Raw genomic sequence first — 16,785 nt, 5'->3', positions numbered from 1 at the left:
CTGAATTTTGTTTTGTGATTAATTTGGAAAATGCGTAGAAATTCAGTGAAAGTATTCTGAGGCTCTGTTCTGAAAGTCCATTACCCGGTCTGCATTAAGTGCTTTGTTGAATTCCAGTGTTTGTAACAGACCTATTTAAATGGGCTTTTGAGATTCCAACAAAACTGTCCTGCGTAACGTGTTTTATTTTTCCTTATTATCAAATACTTAACTTTATAAACTGTAGCAAGCAACATAGCTTCAGCACTGAAGTGGTGAAAATGCGAGAATTAAGCAAATTAGCGCTTTGGTAAACTCTCTCATCTTACTGTCTGGGTTCACTTCTTTCCAGGTTTCTGATAGTGGTTGTATGGTAAACTAAATGTACACGCAGTCAACTTATTAGCTTTTTACGATTTGGCTAGTGACATGATTAGCACAGGTGATTTAAGAATCTAAATTTTGTAGTTCTCCAAATTATGCTCCTTTTTTAAGGTTACTTTATTGGTCTTGAATCTGAATTAAAACGTGCACGTTCATCCTTTTTATTCACCGCAATTGTCTGTTATCACTGGAGATGGGGCAACTTCCCTAGAACTTGTCAGTAAAACTATAACAAGTGAGTTTCTGTTATCCTGTTGCCAAAACATATCAAGGTGTTTGTCATCTCATTTTTGCTATACTGATTGGTGGAAAGCTCTATAGTACTCATTTTCTGTTTTACGACTACAGATCGATTTGATAATTTATTGATTAAATTAGGTGTTAGAATTACTTTTTCTGTTACAGGAGAGATGCTTGTAAAGCTTGCATTAAAAATCGTCAGCAAAAAGTGAGTCCTTAATCTTAAATAGTAGTGTGTTTATGATATTGCAAGAAGAATCATGTCCTGGAAATACCTAATTTACTATGGATAAATGCTACAAATTCCCCTCTCGTACAGCAAGCAGATAATAAATAAAAGAAAAGCAATAAGAATTTTGTCTTAAAATCTCTTGAAAAATAATAAATTGTGCCTAACATATCTTGCATTTGAAAGCTTCTGATCAATGCTATATCAAATGGATATCAGACTAATGGTTATCAATTGCTCTTAAGAACATTTGCTTTAATCTTAAGTCTTCCACTCACTCAGTGAAGTGCGTATGTACCTAGTAGTCGAGTTTCCACTAGTTTGTGCTGATACTTCTAGTGCAATTTACTGATAATTGGCCAAATCAGCACAAAAGCATGTGTGAGTTTCTACAATCTTGTGTATTCGTTTAAAAATATTGCACTGCCCATGAAACTAGCCATGCCCCCCAATCGAGTTAATCACAACAGTGAGTTTCCATTAATTGTCTGCAAACAGGTTCAATCAGCAGCCCTTCAAATTAAACTTCTATCAGACTCAAGACATCTTTTTAAAAGCTTTTAAAAATATTTTGTTCTTAATTTGCTAAGAGACTACTATGTACCAACGATACTGGTAAGTTGCTTTGTCTGGTTTTCCTTAAGCCTTTTTCAGTTGGTTAAAATTGTGTGCTGGACTGGATATTCTGATTTTACAATGCACCTTAATGTATCAAGGACAGTTTTTTAACACTAAAAATTCACATCCTAAAATGTTGCCCAATTGCAATTGTGTGAAGGAAAGTTTCACATTTGGTGACGTACAAATTGTTTAAGCAAACAGTTTGGCTCAGAAAATCACAACTCTTGAGCACAATTTATGCCCAGATTGCCAATTGTGCCCAAAGAGGAAATGGATATTATACAGAGTAAAATATACATGATCCTGAATTGGTTTCATTACATTGTCTGCATTTTGCAACTGTTAAATTGCTGTCTCAGCTATCTAGTATATGCCTTGGTCACAACACTTTCTTATGTAAAGAGCCACCTGATTTGCTGTGGTCATGTTCCTGATTAAGAATCGTGGATAAAAGAGGCTCATTCAAAGCATCCGGGCTGTATGGATGCGCAGCTATACCATAATCTGAATTGTACCACCCAGGGAACAAGCAGGCCACACTCCAGCAGAATTTCCCATAAAATGTGCATATTCCTGGCTGTGTGGCAATCTTTAAGGGATTACGCAGTATAACGGACTGTGCATAGTGAAGGAACACATTGCTCCCAATGTGGTTCTTGTGTAGAAAAAACCTTCGTCACAATTGTTTGATTAATGCAATGGGACTGGAAAATGGTCTCTTAAAGTATTAGAGAGAATCATTTTGTTAAAATGGGAACGAAGAAACTGAATTCACGATTGATACATCATGGTTGGTTGAAACTCCTTTTAAGAGGTTGCTCGCAGTAATCTCCAGGGCTCTTTGGCCTACATATAAAATGGAAGAAATCCAGAATGTATCTTGTATTCTGGGTTTAAAAAATGAAGGATGATTCAATTTCCATGCCTCATAGCCTCAATAGTACATCTGCTGCCACACCATTTCAGCAACTAAACAGCACTAGATTCAGTTTTTCACTTGCTTTCCATCATATATTCTTGCATAAATATTGCATAGCGACAGCCTTGGTAATGACCAGATTGTTTGTTTGTCTATATTTTGTTAATTGACATTAGGTGTTGGCCTATTTACTTATTTATACACCAACCATTATGCTACCATTGCAATTCGATTACTATACTAATAATGCAGGGATCTGGGCTAATGATCTGTGGATATGAGTTCAAATCCCATGATGACAGCAAAGGAGTTTAAATTCACTTAATTAACATAGATGTGGAGGTGGAATTTTCTGTCCCCTACCCCTTCAAATATGGGGCAAATATGGTTTAGCTGATGGGGAGGTGTCTGCGAAGTCTGTTTGACTCAAATCCGCCTCCAACCCGCCCATATGTGCTTTTGAGGTTGAAAAGTAGGCCAGTGACCCCACCCCACCCCAACATGCAAACACACACTCATACCAGGCCTCAAGTTCCCTGTGCAGCTTCTAACTCCTCCCAATCAAAAGTCTCTGGGCCTTTTGATTCCCCCACTGAGACACCTGACCATCCTCCTCCTCAGATCATCAATCTCCTTCTGATCTCACAACAACCCACCTCGTCCCCCTCTCCAACCACCGTGAATTCAATCCCTCCCAAACCCCACTGCCTCCCGATCCTGAATTACAGACACTCCGTGACTTTTGCTGTCTGCCGGCCCAGTAAATAAAAATGTTGTCACATTAACCCCATTTAACAGATTGAGGGGGAGCAGCGTCATGAGTTCAAAGAACATAAAGATAGGAATAAACTGGATGTTAGGCAGTTTCTCTTTGCTGGTGGATGTGGTGGTTGCTGACACTCTGTACACCTTCAAGAGGCAGATGGATCAATTCTTGACTGGGGTAATCACAGCTTATCATAGGTAAGTGAATTTACAGATAACAGATGGTTCAAATGATCTCCTGGACCCAGTTTATTGGCAGTAGGAGAGAAATTTCCTGGATTATTTTTCCTTTTATTGGCCCTGGTATTTTCTGTTATTTTACCACTTTCCGTGCATTACATAAAGAGAGGCAAGAACTGTCTATTTAGGATGTGTGGAGCAGGCTGGTTGGACCAGTTGGCCTTTACCTAGTTATCAATTTTGTATATTGGATACTTACTGCTGATTGTTAAAATGGGAATGGCACTAACAAATGCAAATGCAGCTCACTCTCTTATGTTTCCTATAATTAATTCATTTCAAATAAAGTGTCGAATTATGGTTTCTGGATCATAATACTGCCACTCCACTATGATCCAACCTTGTAATATGCTCATGGGAAAAGGTTTTAGAATATAAATTGTAGTAAGGTAACATTATACAAGTCAAAACTAGTTCCCATTGTGGTCTGATGATTATAACTAAAAGAATATCGCATGTGACAGCAGGAATGTACCCAGGTGCTGCATGCAGCTAGACTGTTAGCTATCTCTAGATTGAAATCTTTCCTACATCCATTAAAGAGGCTCAATGAAGAATCTTCTAATGGCGTACAATGAGTCAATTAATATGCGTTTGAAGAAGTTGAACTGATATCACTGCAATTTTCAGTCTGACTCTTAAGGACTGCAGTGTCATCAGATTTCAGCTATGTGATCATATTTCAGTTTTTCTGATGTACTAGCATGTTATTCTTGTTATTTGTTTACTAATGAGAGCATTGATATCCTTTTAAAAAGCTGATGATCCTTCTAAAGTCAGGGCTTGCGTTCCCAGGAATGATTTCCCAATACAATAAAGTTTGCAACTCACTGGACTAGGCAACGCTGAATCTGGTGTAGGAAAATGATAGACTGATTTTTTTTTTCTTTTTTATAAAGGCAGCCATCTTTTGAGTTGTACTTTCTGTGAGCTTTGTGTATTTGGGGCAGTTATCAATTAACTTAAACAGACAGAAGATTAACTGCAGATATGCCTCTGAACGTCTTAACATCAACTCCTGTTGTGAGATGCTCATTGTTGGGAGTCCAAACTTGCAAAGTGATTACTCCCCGTGCTTTGTTAACAGACAAAATTATTATCTTAAAATAAAAAAACAGAAAATGCTGAAAATACTCAGCAGGTCTGGCAGCACCTGTGGAAATAGAAGCAGGATTAATGAGGTGAATTTTACCATCCCATCCGCCATGGGGATTGGGGTGGGCTAAGGGCAGACCGTGGCACGATCAGACGGGATTTTCTGATTTCGGGCGAGCTAGGCTGGAAACTCCTGTCCAATATTTCAGGTTTATGACCTGAAAATTGCACTAAGTTCAAGGCATTGGTGAGATTGCTCCTGGAGTACTGTGCACAGTTTTGGTCCCCTTATTTGAGGAAAGATGTAATGACATTGGAGGCAATTCAGAGGAGGCTCACTGGATTGATCCCAGAGATGAGGGGGTTTGTCGTAAGAAGAGAGATTGAACGGCTTGGGCCAATACTGTCTGGAATTTAGAATGAAGGGAGATCAGATTGAGATATACAAGATGATAAAAAGGTATAGATAAAGTAGAGGTGGGGTGGATGCTTCCGCTGGTGGGGCATTCTAGGATGAGATGTCATTAGTCTTAGGATAAGGGGTAGCAAATTTAAAACACAGTTAAGGAGAAACTACTTCTCCCAAAGGGTTGTAAATCTGTAGAATTCACTTTCCCAAAGTGCGATGGATACTGGGACAGTGAGTAAATTTTAAGGAGGAGTTAGACATACTTTTAATTGGTAATGGGTTCAAGGTTATGGGGATAAGGAGCATATCCGCTATGATTGAATGGCGGAGTGGACTTGATGGACCAAATGGCCTAATTCTGCTCCTATTACTTATGAACTAAATGTCTTTAAATGTCTGTGATGCTAATTGAAATACCAGTTTACTGTTCATTGCTGAATATAGTTTCTTCAGGTCACATTAATTAAAATAAATTGACAACAATTATTCACTTTCTTTCCTTTTTCCTAGATTCATGTTGGCTAAAGGACTGAAGCGCAAGCTTAGTGATTACGAAGAAAATATGGCTGGTGTTCCTGGTGCCTTTGATTCGAACCCAGGGCTGCCCTATACTTTGCAGAGACAGTTAGTACTCAATATGTGCCTCATCAAATTGCAAAGTTGTAGGATGCTGGTAGAACCAAACCTGCATCGTTCTGTTCTCATTGCAAATACTGTACGGCAGATCCAGGAAGAAATGAGACAAGAAAGCAGCCATGAAGGATCTAACATTTGCAATGGAACAAGTCCAATTCCAGATACTTACACAGCATCTCAGGCAAGTATTGAATTAACTGGAACACCATCTGTTCAAACTAACTCTCTTGATTTGAATAGTTCTTCAGATTTTTCAGAGAGTCAGATTGAGAACTCTTTAGTGGTGGTTTCAGATGATGACATGTCATCTGCCATTTCATCAATCCTCAAAGACTTGGATTTTATGGAGGATATTAGCCCATCTCCCTGTCCAACATCTGCAGGCGAGGGTGACATAAACACAGAGATATCTTTGGGAGACAGACCGCAGGAAATTAAGCCTGCAGAAACTGTGTTTGGATCTTTTGAAATCACAAATTCAACGAGTTACCTAACAGACCTTGCTTTCGATGACATATTTGAAGACATTGACACATCCATGTATGACTCAGATCTGTGCTTACTTCCATTGACACCTGCTAGATCACCACCAGCTAATGTGGATGAAGTTTCTAAACCCTTTCAGTTATGCAACTCTACATCTGTGAATGCCATTCAGATCTGCAGAGTGGATTTGAGTGACCTGGACCATATCATGGAGATTCTTGTAGGATCCTAATTCGTCACTAGGTGCTTCAACATTTTGGATGCCTGTCTTCCTACTTACTTAAAACAGCTTCATCTGTACCATTAGTGATGAAAACAGCCACTGTATAGCAAGTTGCATTCAATCTTATAAATCTTGGAAGAGTTTGAACAGTGTAGTTTTCAACTTTTTAAAGGTCATATACAAAAATCTCCAGAAAACAAGCAAATAATTAGCACGTGAATCATGACAAGTGAACTCTTTGCTAGTAATGACAACTTCTGGCTTGAGATCCAGAAATGTGACTGTAACCGTTTAGGTTATTTTTTTATGGGATAAGATTGTTTTTAAGAAATTAATGAACTGCTGCCACACACTGAACATTAACTTAATCAACTAAACCATTAATAGAGACTAAGCAGTATTTTGTGTTTCTGTACATCTTTTGATAGTTACGGTTTTACAGCATCCAGATCCGAAGTGTGGACGGAACTAATTTTCCGAAGGACATTTTTGATGAGCAGTTTTATTCTATTGACTGAAGCACATGGTGTGTTTTGTTTCCTTGCAGAATGTTTTTATATGGTATTCTTGTACCAACAAAGGCACCTTTATCAAAAGGTTACAAGAATGTTTTATATTACATTTAAACTATTTATTTTTTTAGAATTTTATACTCTAAATCTCTATGTTTGTTGTTTGTCTTGTTTGGTCTTTAGTTCCAGTCTGACAGACTTTGCTGTTGGATTTCACTTACACTACCTCTCCCAAGATCTAACAATAAAGCATTCTTTTTTTTTAAGAATGTGCTGTACATGAGCAGATGCAGCTTCTGTTTTTTAATTTAGATAAATGTTCAAGGGGGAGTGGAATTTAATTTATCCAGAGCAAAAAGATTTTTTTTCTTCTTTAAATGTGAAGATAGATTTAAATATTTATGACGTAGATTAGTTTTATTCCAATTCTATTTGTAACTCATCAGTTATCTGAAAACCTATTGACTCAACAGTGACTTGTTTGATTTTGGGATTTATTTTGAATTGAGTATTTATGTTCAATTAAAACTGTGCACATTCAACAACTATGGGCGAGATTCTCTGGCCTCCCAGTCGCCTGTGTCCCACCAGCCGGAGGTGGCATGTTACTTGCTAGTGGCAGGATTCTTTGGTCCTGCTACTGTCAATGGGAATTCGCATTGACGTCACCCCTACGCCGGTGGGAAACCCGCGGGCGGGGGTGCACTGCCGGCATGAACGGCTGGAGAATTGTGGCCAATCTTCTTCAGCTGTGTCAGAAGATTTCTTGTTTGGTTTTTTTTCAGTACTGTAATTGTAGATATTCTGACATCTGACCTGTAAACAAATGTATTGCTTTTTTTTATTTCAATGTATTTCCTGTGAGATTAACTGTCCAACTACCCAAAGCCATTCTGTTGATGAAAGACTACCATAAAGGAATGTACATGATGGTGGGAATGAGGAAATACATGTGGAACCCTGAACAAAGATATCATTTGGTTCAGGAGCTCTAACGTGTGGCAATTGTAATTATTTGGGTGAACCAGTTTTCACAATTTGTGCACTGAGCTAGATGTTCTAATATAGTGCCCCAAATATAGCTATCACATTGTCATTGAATGCTGAGATGAAAATTTTTGCTGATTTAATGTTGCATCTTTCTTGCTTAGATTTATATTTCTTTATGTTCTGAAATAATAATATAAATTCTTGATTGGACTTACTGTCAAATCCTGGAACAGATATAACTGAGGGGAGAGATGGTGTTTAATTGTGTAGAAACAAAATTGAATTACACCATAAGATTGATGCTGATATCAGCATGTCCTAAAACATGGTGTCTCTTTCCTCCGTTATATTGATATGTGGTGTTTAGAAATGAAGCCAGCAACATGGAGGATATCCCCAATCATTATAAAGACATTTAATGTAAACATTTACAATTATCTACCTAGCTCCTTCCCCTGTCACCACAAAACCCTACAGATTTGAACACAATCTAGACTGACAGTTTACCCTAATACTGAGAGAAATTCTTGGAGTTGCCAGATTTTTCAGGTAAGATGCTAAACCTTGGCCTTTTCAGGGATGTTGCAGATCCCATGTTATTAGTTGGATAAGAGCAGAGCATTCTTGTAGCATTCTGACCAATATTCCTCTATTAACCAGATTATCTAGTAAATTAGCAATTGTGAGGTCCAACTGTGCTTAAATTGTGCTGCTACATTTGGTTATATAACAGTGGCTGCACTTCGTAAAGTAATTAATTGTAAAGCACTTTGGGATGTCGAGCTGTATATTTGTTGTTCCTTCTTTCTCACTCTGGCCTTCTGCTCCATTCATTAACCAGCTTAGCTTTTTAGTGCAAAAGTTTCTATGCTGTTCTTCAAAGAAGAGCAGAAGCATTCTCTTGGTATCCCAACTAACTTTTATCCTTCAATCCTATGGTTACAGCGCAGGGAAGACCATTTGGCCTTTTGTGTTCATGCTGGCTCTCTGCAAGTGCAACTCAACTAGCCCCACTCTGCTGCCCTTCCCCTGAAATCCTACAATATTTTCTCCTCCAGATAATTATCCAATTTCCTTTCAAAAGGAATTACCAAACTTTCTTGCATTTTGCTTTCAGGCATTGCATTCCAGATTCTAACCACATGCTGCATTTTTAAAAATCAGATTTTCCTTATGTTGCCTTTTTGGTTCTTTTACCAGTCATCTTAAATTGGTGTCATCTGGTCCTTGGCTCATTCACCATATCTACCGACCTCTCATGACTTTGTAACTTATCTATCAATTTTCTCTCAACATTCTCAAAGAAGAACAGCCCCAGCTTATCTCCTCCAGCCACTTAACTGAAGTCCCTCATCTCTGGAACTTATTTTCATCATTTTTTTCTGCGCCTTCTCTGATGACTTCATATCGTTCCTAAAGCGTGGTGTCCAGAATTGAACAAAATTACTCTAGTTGAGGCTCAGCCAGTGTTTTTAAAGGTTTGTCATAACTTCCTTGCTTATGTACTATTTGCCTGTTTATGAAACCCAGGATCCTAAATGTCTATTTAACCACTTTCTCAACCTACCCTGTCATCTTCCATGATTTATGCCCATATCTCAGGTCTCTCTGGTCCTGACACCTCTTTAGAATTGTTTTATTTATTTTACATTGCTTCTCCTCGTTCATCCTACTAAAATGTATCACTTCACATTTCCTTTCATTAAGCTCAGCTCCTAAATGTTTGTCCATTCTGCCTGCAGATGTCCTCTTGATGTCTATCACTATTCTCTTCATCGTACTTCCAAGTTTTGTATTGTCTGCAAATGTTGAGATGTTCCCTGCGTATAGATCTAATATAGATGAAGAAAAACAGTGATCCAAGTACCAACCCCTGGAGAATCCCACTGCATATATTCCCCTGGTCTGAAAAAGAGCCGTTCCTCATTACGCTGTTTCCTCACTCAGCCAAATTTGTATTCATGCTGCCACTGTCCCTTTTATTTGCTAGCTTTAGCTTTGCTGACAAACCTGTTATCAAATGCTTTTGGAAATCCATGTACACCACATCTATTGCACTACCCTCATCAGTGCTCTGTCATCTCAGCAAAACGACTCAGTCAAGTTAATTAAATACAATTTTCCTTTAAGCAGATCCATGTTGACTTTCTCTGATTTAATCCACACTTGTCCAAGTGACTGTTAATTTTGTCCAAGATTATCATTCCTAAAAGCTTTCCTACCGTTGAGACTAAACTGACTGGTAGCCTTGCAGTCTGTTTTGAATAAATATTTAAATTTCTCCAATACTCTGGCGCCAGCCCTGTATTTAGGAACATCAAATGATTGTGGCCACCTCTTTCCAAAACTAATTTTCATCCAATCGAGCATCAAAGCCATTTCCTCTTTCACTTTGGCAACACCTTTTTTTAGTAAAGACAGAGGCAGCATGTTCATTTAGTACCTCAGCCATGTCCTCTTTCACCATTGCTTAAATACGCTTTTAGGCACCGCCCCAACTTTTACTATCATTTTTACTATTTATACTAAAAAATTTATTTTACTACTATAGAAGACTTTTATACTAGCTGCCAGGTTCTTTGCATGCTCTCTATTTGCTTATGTTACTTTCCCTCTGAACTTTTCCATATTCAGCTAGATTCTCACTTGCGACATCTACCTGATATCTATCATTCGTATAAATAACTAAAAACAGTTTAATAAGTCTTTTCTTTAATGGAATATTGACGTTGCTGGCAAAGCCAGAATTTATTGCCCATTCCTGTTTGCCCTTGAGAAGGTGGTAGTGAATTGACTTCCTGAACTACTGCAGTCTGTATGGTAAATACACCACAGTGCTGCCAGGAAGTGAATTCCAGGATTTAGACCCAGTGATAGTGAAGGAACACTGATATATTTCCAAGCCAGTGAGTGGCTACTGGAGGGATTTACAGGTGATGGTGTTTCCATGTGTCTGCTAACTTTATTCTTTCAGGTTAGAGATCTGGGCTTGGAGTGTTTAGCAAGAAGCTTGGCAAGTTGCTGTAGTGGATCTTATTGATTGTGCATATTGCAGCATAGTGTGTTGGTGTTGAATGCAGTGAATGTTTAAAGTATGGATGGAATGCCAATAAAGCTTATCGCTTTGTCCACTATGGTGTTGAATTTCTTGAATGTTGTTGGAGCCTATGCAAGTGGAGAATATTCCATCAAATTCCTGACTTGTGCCTTACAGATGATGGACAGGCTTTGAGGAGTTGGGAAGCGAGTTACTTACCACAGAATTCCCATCCTCTGACCTGCGCTCGTAGCCACAGTATTTATGTGGATGGGTCAGTTAAGTTTCTGGTCACCCCAGGAGGTGCTTGGTGGGGAATTCAGCAATGTTATTGCCCTTGAATGTTAAAGGGAAAGGTTAGCTTCCCCCTTTTTTTGGAGACATCGTTGCCTGGACCTTGCTACACACCATGGAACAGGATACAAAAGAATTCACAGTCAAAAGTTGTGAAGTGAGCAAGGTATTCTCTAAATGCAAATGCTTCCTTAGTAAAGTTCTCAAGACTTGGCAATACTTCTCTTTTACCTAACGGGCACATCCATGACAGTCTGACTGAAAGGTGATGTTATCCGAGTCTCTGTGGCATAAGTGAAAGGATAATCTTAATAGTAATGGGATAATAGCATTAACTGAACCCTGTTTGGTTGAATTCTGGATGGTCCTTTCTTGATTTCTATTGGAGGGTTGGGAGCAGCAGTGAATCTTGGATAAAAGTGACCCATTCATCAGCCAGTTGCATATCAACAAGGCAGTTCCAGATGAATTATTTGATTATATTGCGGTTCATTTCATTTTTAAGTTGCAGTGCAATCCATGATATTTGGATATTTAGCTTTCTGGGCAAGTATATTTAGTGTGAAGTCAATTGGCATCTTTATTGTAGTGCGTCAGACTGAGGTGTGAATTACACTTCACCTTTAATCCTCCCTTATAGTGGGAGATCAGCAGCTATTATTGGGATTGTGTATTATACATTAAAGGTCAAATTATGACTTTTTTTTGTTTAAGTGGATTTCTATCATGCTGGAACCAAAATTCTCTTTCCCATCATCATCAACCATCCCCTTGCGCACCCTCCCCAAATAATTAAATAATACATTTGACCACTATAAGCACTTGTATCATTTTATTTTCAGTTCACTTGGATGCATGTTTGTTCCTTTCTGTCAAATGTTAAAAGCATGTCTGATCTCTCAATTTGGTTACAAGTATCTCAGTGAAATTAATACATTTTTTTTGTGGTATCAAACTTGAGGTAACTTATATTTACAACAGATGGTATTCAGTGTCATTTGAGTTTCATAGAATTGTGTGTGTTTTCATTAGTTACTTACCTACGGTTGCTTTAAACACTTTTAGATTAGATATTTAAAATTGAAGATTTTGTTGAAACTCATGTACCTGGTTAGATATATATGATTGCTTCAGTGAAACTGGAGGCAGCACAGTATGAATTGGAACATTTATTATGATAATATATTGTAACTTAGCGTAGCTTAAGATTTTCTTCAAAGTAAGGTTTATTTAGTTGTGGTATTTAACAGGAAGTTATTCTGAAATATTTAAATCGATTTTTGTGTTTTACCATGGCAAGTGGAGAAAGCAGAACGTCTTGATTTTAAAAAAAATGATTATTTAGAAGAAAAATATTTCTGGAATGTGACAAGTCTTTCAAAATTAAAGAAACTCGCATATTCAACATTTTGGAGAAACTAAAATATTTGGAACAATTGGGGTGAAGGCTCAAATGTCCAAACTCTAACTTTCGATATGTTGTTCAATTTGTGCATAATTATAAAAATAACCTCATGAGTGTTGAGAGGAAGTCTGTGGGAGTTATGACTATGCGTCATCAGGAAGTGACAACATGTAAGTTTCCTGAGGTATGTAAAACAGTACTCTTTTAACTGACCATTTAGGACTCTATCCTAGTCCCATTCTGCGTACATCATTTCAGTTTTAAATTTCCAGATTTTTAACCAGTTTAAATCATTTTGTTCATGCTGAACGCCTACTACCAATCAAATGGATTGGGGATTGAACCAAAACCATATGTCATTACTTACATAAAGGGGATAAATTTGCCTTTTGTAGTTTCACTATTCGGGATTTTACATTTGATGAAAATGTCTGAAAAACAGGAATTAAAAAGGCAAGACCAATTCCATTATTAGACTGCAATCTACACAGAATTTTCAGCATGTTTGCATTAATGTTCTGTTTTGGTTGGTTCCCGCTTATTCCAGCAGAGCTGAGATTTAAGTTATGTTGTAAATCATAATAATATGATGCCATGGAAATTATGATTTGCTGGAGATGTGTGGTGTGACTATAGTTCTTATTGCATGAACTGTTCTATTTTTAAATGAGAAGTTTTGAATGACAACTGCAGAAATTTCAAAGTAATTTGTGTATTCATTTTCTCCTCTTGCAATACTGTTGTAACAGGTCAGTTTACTGAAAAACTTGCTATTTTTTTCAAACTTTTTGTTCAAAATAAAGTTTAGGTAAATCGCTAATTTGTGATTGAAAATGTTTTTCATACACCTTTTACCTACTGGGGGATTTCAACAGGGGTTGGGGTGCAGACCATGAGGCATGGCCCTCCTGCTTGGACATTGTGGTTTGGTAAAGGTAAATGGGAATGGACAGAGATGACTTGAGCTTTGCTGCTACCTTGAGCTTTGTGCAACTAAACCTTCCTTTCAGCACAAACCATGCCACAAGGTGTCCTGGAGATATCCAAGATCAGAACATTGATCACCCTGAGCAGAATTCTCATCTTGCAGCTACCACAGCACTGACTGTGATATAGATTACTCCTGGGATATACCAGGGTGTGGGTTCAACCCTTGGTTTTTCATTCAGAGCAGAAATACCATCCCCCTGTATCAACATTGCCCATACTGCCTAAGTAGATAAAAGCTAGCACTCAGGCATTCCTACACAGAATAGAAGAAAATGGAACATAGTTCAAGACACCATCTATAATACCTATAATTCTCAACAAATGGAAGGCAAGAGTGGAAAAATGTTGACTGGTTTGAGTCTAACATCACTGTGATGGAACCTATCATTGAACCCTAGCAGCCTGTTCTCATTAATTACAAGAGATTTGAGCAAGGAAACTGAATGCACCAAGAGCCACTCAGAATAAAGTCCAACCAGCTACTAGATGCCAGTGACTGCTGGTTACAACTCTACTAGAATATCCATTTGCTTTTCAAAACAGGATGTTTGGGCAATGTATGAAGGGATCAAAATCGGCAAAGTAAATGGTTCCATTGGAAACAAAGGCGGGGGAGGTCATTACTGATTAAAATAAACAGTTGGTAAGATGAGTAGAATGCCACCTTGAGTTTTACTCTAGTGATAATGCCAACACTGAGGAAGCTCTAGACACTATAAGAAGCTTTCCTGTCATGGCGCAGCTGGATATCAAACCTGTAATGGAGGAGCTTATTGATTTGGTTGCAAAGCTCTAAGTGCTGATGCTATACACCAGAACTCATCAAGCACAGGAAACTGGCACTCCTGCAGCCTCTGCACAAATGTCTCCATTGCTGCTGGAGGGCAGAGGGTAGTTCCCCAGGATGTATGTGATGCAAAAATATGTGATCCTGTACAAGAACAAGGATGACTGCAGTGATTGCAACAACTAATGAGCCAACACGCTGCTGAGCATTGTGGGGGAAAAACATTTTACCCATGTTTACCTTGTCAGCCTGCTGGTCCTTGCAGAGCACGTCTATCCCCAATTCTTCTAGTCTGGTTTTGAACTAGAAGATCATCATCAATTGACATGATTGTCTTAATTTGGCAACCGTCAGAGAAATGCTTTGAGCAAAGGAGACCCACTAGATATTGCCTTAGCCAATCTCACTAAGGCTTTTGACCATGTGAGCACTGATGGTCTATTTTAAGCTGCTGGAGAAAATTGGTTGCCTGCAGAAGCTGCTGGATGTGATCTCCTCTCTCCATGACAAAATTGTCAGCAAGAATGGGGCAGCATTGGAAACTTTTGAGATCCACAGTGAAGTCAGACAAGTTGTGTTCTGGTGCTGACACACTTCTGCGTTTTCTTCACTTTGCTGCTACCCTATGCCTGCAAGCAATCTACAGAGCATGTTGACTTCCCAGAACTAACAGGAAGCTATTCAGCCTCGTTAGCTCAAGATCCAAGGAAAAGATGTGCCATTTTTTCTATTCCATAGTTGCCCTATGCTGACAATGTGCTAACATTTCATACTGGGGCAAATAAGCAGTGGCAAATGTACTGACTCACACCTGTAAAGAGTCTGATTTGACATCAGCTTCAGGAAGAAAAATGTCATATGAAGCAGGAATAGGCCACTCAACACCTTGAGCCTGCTCCACCATACAATCAGATCAGCCATGATTTATTGAAATCTCAGCTTCACCTTCTGTGCGCGCCCCCCCCCCCCCCCCCCCCCCACTCCTTGCTTATCAAGAATCTACTTACCTCTGCCTTTAAAATATTTAAAGCTTCAAGACGTGTGGCCCTCTGAAAAGGGAAAAAGTCCTCATCTGACTTAAATGAATAAATCCTTATATTTATCAGTGACATCTAGTTGTAGATTATTTTCACAACAGGAAACGCCCTCTCCCCAGCCCCCTGTTACGATCCCTCCCACTCCGCTATGTTTTAATCAAATCAGTTCTTGCTCTTCTTAGTGCATCAACTGTCTCACGAGCCAGTTATTTTAAGACCCTAGAGTTGAAGTATATCAAGACCTGGGAATGTCAGATTGCAGCTCCAGTGCTTTGTCCAGTAGCACTTCCTTTTGGTGTTGTAATTTTCTTGCGTTCTTCCCTCCCTTTCATTTCACGATCCAGGTGTCTTCTATCAGGATTTCTGATGTGATACTAGAGGTGGTTGATAGCTTCACAGACCTACACTGCATAATCACCAACAGTCTGTCACATCACACTGAAGCCGATACACACATTGTTAAAGCTGCAGCTGTTATGTCCAAGTTGAATATGGAACAACAGCCACCTACTTTTTGAATGGAGCTACTTTCCATGAAGTTGACCTTTATACCTTAGCTCTGACTGTAACACTGCAAGCACTCATTTCCTTCTCTATGAATGGTGTGCCCTGTCTGTATAGCATGCAAGAACCAATACTTTTCACTGTATACTAATACATGTGACAACAAATCAAACTGAGAGTCTCCCAAGCTTGAGTTCAGTGCCCTGCTTCCTTTGGTGACTCCTGAATAATATTTGCTAGGCAGGAGGAAAGGCTGAACAATTTCCACTTTCTCTGTCTCTGCTGTATCTTTGGCATCTCTTGGCAGACCAGCGTTACCAAGCCAAAGGTCCTGGGGTGTGCTAATTTCAAAAGCATACACTCATTGCTAAGTCAGTGGTACCTGTTTGTCAGATAGATGACAGCCATATCACCTGCATGGTGAATTGGTTATGGGGTATGACCTCCTGGATGTCCATATCTCTGCCATAAGGCCATCTGGAAGTGAGATATGAAGATGGTAGACATTGACACTGACAACTGGGAGACAGTGGCTGACATCCATGGCCTTTGGAGGCTGACTGTTTAGAGGAAGAGGAGAACAGAAGCAAAAAAATTTAATTGGCTGAGAAGAGGGCCCAAAGAAAACAGAGGCCAATGAATCATGCACCTTTTCAGCCCAGGGGAAATGCAGCAGATACAGCCGTGCCAGAGTGGGGCTCCTGAGCCACATGAGGTGATGCTTACCACAGAGTTAATCATCGCGGTGGAAGACATGGTCTAATGAGGTGGAACGTTGCCGTGCTCATTGAAAATATTTTTTTCAAAATGAGTGGATTGTGCAGGTTCTATCAACTAATATTCAACACAATTTGTTTCCATGTTTTGAGCACCTTGTTGAAAAAGTTACCAAATGAGTGCATCTGTATGATTTTTAAGTTCACTTCAGATACATTTCCTTGTGCCCAACACAAGTTCTGCAGAAGAGTCATATTGGACTTGAAGTGTTAACTCTGTTTTTCTC

General features: G+C 38.9%; 1 protein-coding gene across 3 annotated transcripts in view; it reads left to right on the top strand.

Annotated features, from left to right (window-relative positions):
* LOC145352579 (SERTA domain-containing protein 2-like) overlaps window positions 1–13,284 on the top strand; it is a 55,791-nt gene extending 42,507 nt beyond the window's left edge. For 2 of the 3 annotated variants that reach the window (XM_080202634.1, XM_080202632.1), the window contains exon 2: window positions 5,392–13,284. In XM_080202634.1, the coding sequence (XP_080058760.1) occupies window positions 5,396–6,235 (840 nt within the window). In that variant the 5' untranslated portion in view covers window positions 5,392–5,395 and the 3' untranslated portion in view covers window positions 6,236–13,284. Of the gene's footprint in view, window positions 1–532; window positions 599–5,391 lie in introns of those variants that run through there. The other variant, XM_080202633.1, reaches the window with a different exon arrangement.
* Window positions 13,285–16,785: the final 3,501 nt, after the last annotated feature.

Source organism: Carcharhinus amblyrhynchos, chromosome 14 (assembly GCF_965287045.1).
Source record: "Carcharhinus amblyrhynchos chromosome 14, sCarAmb.v2.hapA, whole genome shotgun sequence".
Lineage (NCBI taxonomy): Eukaryota > Metazoa > Chordata > Chondrichthyes > Carcharhiniformes > Carcharhinidae > Carcharhinus > Carcharhinus amblyrhynchos.
This window is presented reverse-complemented; position numbering and strand designations above follow the sequence as displayed.